The following is a 5,739-nucleotide window of genomic DNA, read 5'->3' as shown; positions in this document are numbered from 1 at the left end:
CCCACCCCCTCCCTCCCCCCCAAAGTACTTAACTGTATTTTCATTTCTGTAAAATTGAACTCTATACTTCTCAACTCTCCAAGACTGGTAAACTCATGCAACTCAATAGAATATTACATTTCACAAAAATCTGAACAAGTTATCAGTTTGCTGAGATTGAATCGTTTCGGTTTGTTTCCAGTTACGGAAGAATATTCTTTCACCATATGCCTATATATTTCTTGTCTTACCCTATCATGATAATGCAGGGTATGCAGATCAAAGCTTTGTTTATCAGCTGGTTATATGAAAGATGAAAACTGTAATATTCCCGCGATCCCATACGGGCATTCAATAAAGCAAAAGATGAGTTCCCCTCAAAAAAAAAAAAAAAAAAAAAAAAAAGAGAAAAGAAAAAGTATGGTTTTTTTCCAAAGGGCACCTATTAAAAGGACAACAATACTAATAAAAAAAATTGTATTTACTTAGAAGCATTCAGAATGTCAACAAAACAGCTGCAACTTTTTATCTTCCTTTTTTGCAATTACAGAGTGGTATTCAGTTAACAGAACAACAATTATTTTTATGATGCATCAGAGACAACTGAAGATGAGAAATGAACTACATCCCCCAATATAACTAATTTGTGCTGTGCACCAACAAGAACCTGCTTTAAAACTCCCATGCCAATTTACAACCCCCACACTGTACCAGGCAAGGTTAGTGGCCATTGAAATACCACTAAGGACAGGGCTATCTAAAGACACATTCGGTAGTGTGTTAACTATACAAAAAAAGAGACACTGTACAGTTTAAAAACAAATCTTACACAGCCTTACATTTCAATTTTTTTTTTCTTTAAAAGGAGTGAGTTGTGTACAGGGGGGTTAAATGCTTTATAGACAAGAAAGAAATTGCTCTAAAAGAGACTTATTCATCATCATCATCATCTTCGTCCTCCTCTTCTTCCTCCTCTTCATCATCTTCATCCTCTTCATCTTCATCCTCATCTTCCTCCTCCTCCTTCTTCTTCTTGCTCTTCTCAGCCTTGGCAACTACTTTTTTGCCTCCATCAACCTTCCCTTTGGCCCGGTATGCAGCAATATCCTTGGGAGGAGAAAAGCAGGAAGAATCTCTCAGACATTTAACCAGCCAAGAGCTCCGAGCCACCTCCTAACAGCACTTGTGAAACCAAAGTCACCCAAGTGTCTGCCCTTCCTCCACACCCACTGGGGTTGGACCAGGAGCTGCAGCTCCAGGAACAGGGAACCCTCTAAGACAGAAATGATACCGGAGTGCTGGAACACACTGCTTATGGCTGCTGAGGAAATCTCCGTTGTTCAGCTTCCAGGAACAGGCTGGAAAAGCTGCTGCCTTGGATGGTAAAGGCACAGCTGAGCCCACTATCCCATCAGGAAATGAAGCAGGGAGACCTCTTAAGGTCCCTTTCTAGTCCTACCTTCCACAATGCCTAAAGGCAGGCACACGGAAATCCTCATCTGAGGCACAACACTGTAATTAGCCAGCAAAACACAGCGGAATGACCCAGCCTAACAGCTGCAGTGCTATGTCTCAGCGAAGAGCAGTTATAGGGAATTCTGCCTAGCAGGAGTTTACAAAATAAAAGGTATAAGAACTTGATTAAAGGGTAGACAGTGCCACCTTCTGCATGCAATAAATTTATCCTAGTCGTTTAGAACGCACATAATTCAGTTCCTGTTACAGGGTAGTCAAAACTGTACTGGAAGGCAAAGCCAGGAAAAGCAGTTAAGACTTTGCAACTTTGTGCCAAAACAGTTAAGAACAATTAGGTAAGAGAATTGATCTACAAGACTTAAACACATCAGCTTCAGAGGAATGTCAACACCTTTACCCAGATAGTCCAAACCTTCAAATATTCCCCACCCAGTAAACATTACACCACTAATCTTACAGTTCCCTCAAACTCCCTTAAAGCTTAGCAGGAAATTTTGGGAAGATACAATATCCACTAAGTCAAAGGCCAAGCAGTGAAATACTGAGATTACTGCACCTTAAACCCCCACTTGTAACTTAGTAAGAAATAAGGATACTACCAGTGAAAGCTAAAATATCTGAGAACGAAGATCAATAATTCTAGCAATAAGGTCTTATGAGTTGCCTTGGCTGTATGTGCAAGCGATTCCCACACCAAAGGGCTGAAAGCTGTATAGGAAGCACCATGGGGGGGAAGCTTCTAGACCTGCAATTCCTCTTGAGGACATGGTAAGGGCTCCAAGGAGCCACCCTGATCACTAAAAGTTTAAAGTGGGTTTGTTTGCCAGCAGAAGAAATACCCAGAGGAAGGTCACAGCACACAAATGGACACACATGCTACGCATTAGCTATAGGTGGTCACTGACCCGTTGTAAAGCATGTGCAGGGGAGGCCAATGTGCATCCCCTCCTCCCCTGGATTCCTCATACTGGGATGGGAATCTGCCCTTGGAAATAAAACCACACGGAGCACAGCCTTGTGTGCACAACAGAATTCTACAGCTCCAATTATGAAGGTGGGATTAGCTTTAATAATTTAAAAAACTGTATGACAAGCTGCTCGCATGTATAATTAACTAAGTTAATGACTAGGAAGGAGATGGACACGAAGTAGGTCCAAGAAAAACACATGTCTAAAACTGGCATCTCCTTAGTGTTTTGTCATTATCCCAAGAATACGTTCCAAGAAGCATCTCTGCGTGTCAATTATCCTTCAGGGATGGTCATCAATACGTCCAAAATTAGGGAGAACGAATTCATTCGTTAGTAGCGTTACTTACTACTACCAACTCAACTCAGGCAGTGCTGTGACCTCTGCTTTAGCAACTATACGGACACCATGGTGTGACAGTCCATAGTTTTGGATGTATGCAGGTAGTTCAAGACAAAGGACTGCAACTTAGTGCTACGGTAACGAAACTCATGCCCACTTGTGTGGTATCTCTCATGACATATAATGGCATCTGTCACCAGCATATTATGAGCTGCAACATCAGAATACACGAGAAGGGAAAAAACACCTAAACTGAGGCTTGACTTGCCCAAACCTTCTCCGTGAATGCCACTGTTACCTTTTCATACTTCTCCTTCAGCTTGGCAGCCTTTTTCTCGTAAGGTTGTTTATCGTCTGCAGCGGTGTTGTTCCACATCTCTCCCAGCTTCTTTGCGACATCTCCGATGGACAGACCAGGATGCTCTCCTTTGATTTTTGGACGAAACTCAGAGCAAAACAAGAAAAAAGCCGAACTACAGAGAGAAAACACAACAGGACTGTTTTAGTTGTAGACTTCACTGTAACAGCAAGTTTTGTGATCTTTGTTACTGTTCCTTAAGAGCACTTTGGAAAAGCACCTAAAAGCCAGTCTAACGCTGATTACACTGGAAGGCATTAGAGCCAAACAAACTGCTTTGCAAACTCAACGCCTCCTAGTCCCTTAAATACTGCTGCACATCTGGTCCCATTCTTAGCAGGACCCCTAGAAAGGCAACTTTTATATACCATATGCAGACAAAACCTTGAAAAACGAGAGCAGCAAATATTATGTCAGAACTGTTAAAGACTGAAAAGCTAAAATGTTTGTCATGAAAGTCAGGATTTCCAGATGACAGCATCAGCCCAAATACTAATATTGCCTCGGAAAGCAATTTCCCTGCTCCTTTTCAGCATCAGCTCCACTTAAAATACACACACAAAATGTATTGGTATAAACTATTGGTGTCTAGCAGGAGATGAACCTGAAGCCACTGTCGTTACGTAGTGGCTGCAGTTTTAATTCTTGAAGCTGGTTTGGTGTAAGATCGTCCCTCTAACCTGCTCCAGTCAAAAGCCTCTAGTTTTAAATGGACTGCCAAGCAAAAACTCAGCTCACACCAACAGGTGATGAGAGCAGGGCCTGCAATGCTTTACTGCCATATTACATGAGAACTACCCTCTCAACAGAAAGTAGAAAGACCAGTCAAAATCACACACGGCCCACGCCTACGTCTACTTTTAAAGGCTGCCACGACTCCAACTCTGATAGTGGGGCAGCCTGAAAACAAAAGCCTAGCATTCATAACTACAATTTCAACCTATCTTTACACCACTGGTCAGGAAAATCATGTGGTCTTCTATTTCTGAAGCTCCTAAACCTGGATAAAACTATCGTTTTACAGACATGCACCAGTGTGATGGTCCTGAACAAGACAACCTAAAGCTCCAAGTCTACTTACGGAGGCCTCTTCGGTGCATTTGGATCCTTGAACTTCTTTTTCGTTTCCCCCTTAGGTGGTACATAGTTTTTCATTTCTTTTTCATAACGAAGCTTGTCAGCCTTTGCCATATCTTCAAACTTCCCTTTCTCCTTAGAAGACATAGTCTGGAAAGCAATTAGAATCACAGAGTATCTCAGAAGGGACATGAAAGGGTCAAAAGGATATTTTAAGACCCAAGAATGTACCAAAGTTCGTTCCAAAATTTTGGTTGGGGAAGCTAAAGTAAGACAAGGACAATGGACAGCTACCACTAATCTCACACCCGCACTTCATACTTACCCGAAACCTGAACTTCTAAAGGAATCGCCAAAAATCTCAAATGGTATTTCACACAAAACAGTCATTTAAGGTTTTGTGGAGTTTTTCTTTAAGCAGCTATTCCTACCTTCCATCGTTCTGAGCATTTTTTTGAGAACTCTGAGAAGTTCACTGAAGCATCTGGATGTTTCTTCTTGTGCTCCTCCCGGCAGGTTTGCACAAAGAAGGCGTATGAAGACATTTTACCTCTCGGCTTCTTAGGATCGCCTTTGCCCATTTTTGCTGATTTTCTGTAACAAAGCGAAGAGACACCTGTAAAACTTCTATGTTCAACAAACCAAGGCGGGAAGTAAGCCACAACGAAGGATCACGCCAAACAAGACCTGTCGGAGCAGCGTTCCAAAATCATACAACAGGAAGAAGTTCCCCTTCTAGACAACGTACTGAAGATTTCTGTCATCCCTGCCTGACGTGACCTGGATGCAACCTGAAGTCTCAAAGGGCCTTCAGAATGTGCAGCTGTGGTCTCCTGCATTTAAAAATGTTCCTTCCAAGCAATGTGAAGACGAGTACTGCAGTGAAGACTGCGTGCCATGATTACTGCTCGTGTATCAATCATGAGCTTGGGCAGAATAAATTCTACTGAAGGGAGGGGAAAAGTACCCAAATGTCTCAGCTGGGTAACTCAATTCTTCCTTCTATAGCCCACGTTTCTACCCCTTCCCCTGTAGGCCCTGGGTCCTCATTTATGAAATACATGTATTTTTCATTATTTTCTATATTTTGTATGCCAAGTACTATCGCTCTCCTGTATGTGTAGGGCAAGAACCTACTCTCTCTTTGCATGTAATACCAAGAAACACAGGAATGAAGCACCACACTTGGTCCAACATGTTATAACCAAGCTACGGGTGCGAAAAGTACGACATTTACATACGGATAGCAGAGCTCTGCTCTCAGCACGGGGACTATCTTTCAGGGACCGAAAAAATACCTTCCTGGAACTTTCACACCCAAGTCAGACATTCAGAGTATTTCTTCATAGCTCCCCGGGGGAAAAAAAAAAAAGTCACTTGCACCCTGACAAACTCTGCTGTTCAACAGGAATTAGGAGAAGGGGGGGAAATGAGAAAATAAAATAAATGTATTGCCACAGAAGCAGTGCTTCCTATCGGCCTGGCAGATAGACAGAAAGAGATTTCTGCTCTGTGACTAAACACGTCCGGTTTGAAGT

The 5,739-nt window shown here is 42.3% G+C and overlaps 1 protein-coding gene across 1 annotated transcript; it reads right to left on the bottom strand.

The window, feature by feature from the left end:
* Positions 1–441: 441 nt before the first annotated feature.
* Positions 442–4,800, bottom strand: HMGB1 (high mobility group box 1). Its single transcript, XM_009084644.1, has 4 exons — positions 4,633–4,800; positions 4,206–4,351; positions 3,065–3,239; positions 442–1,086 (listed from the first exon to the last, which is right to left on the bottom strand). The coding sequence occupies exons 1-4, from the start codon at positions 4,780–4,782 to the stop codon at positions 910–912; spliced, it is 648 nt and encodes a 215-aa protein (XP_009082892.1). The 5' UTR covers positions 4,783–4,800; the 3' UTR covers positions 442–909.
* Between the last annotated feature and the right edge of the window lie 939 nt (positions 4,801–5,739).

Source organism: Acanthisitta chloris, unplaced genomic scaffold, assembly GCF_000695815.1.
Source record: "Acanthisitta chloris isolate BGI_N310 unplaced genomic scaffold, ASM69581v1 scaffold43281, whole genome shotgun sequence".
In the NCBI taxonomy this organism is placed as follows: Eukaryota; Metazoa; Chordata; class Aves; order Passeriformes; family Acanthisittidae; genus Acanthisitta; species Acanthisitta chloris.
The sequence above is the reverse complement of the archived record's forward strand: the minus strand, read 5'-3'. Positions and strand labels throughout refer to the sequence as shown.

Bases quoted from the DNA above. Each gene is read 5' to 3' on its own strand.
- HMGB1 (XM_009084644.1), bottom strand. From the start codon at position 4,782: ATGGGCAAAGGCGATCCTAAGAAGCCGAGAGGTAAAATGTCTTCATAC. The intron at 3,240-4,205 runs GTAAGTAGACTT...TTCTCTCTGTAG, and splicing joins AATGCACCGAAGAGGCCTCC to TTCGGCTTTTTTCTTGTTTT. The intron at 1,087-3,064 runs GTAACAGTGGCA...TCTCCTCCCAAG, and splicing joins TGAAGGAGAAGTATGAAAAG to GATATTGCTGCATACCGGGC.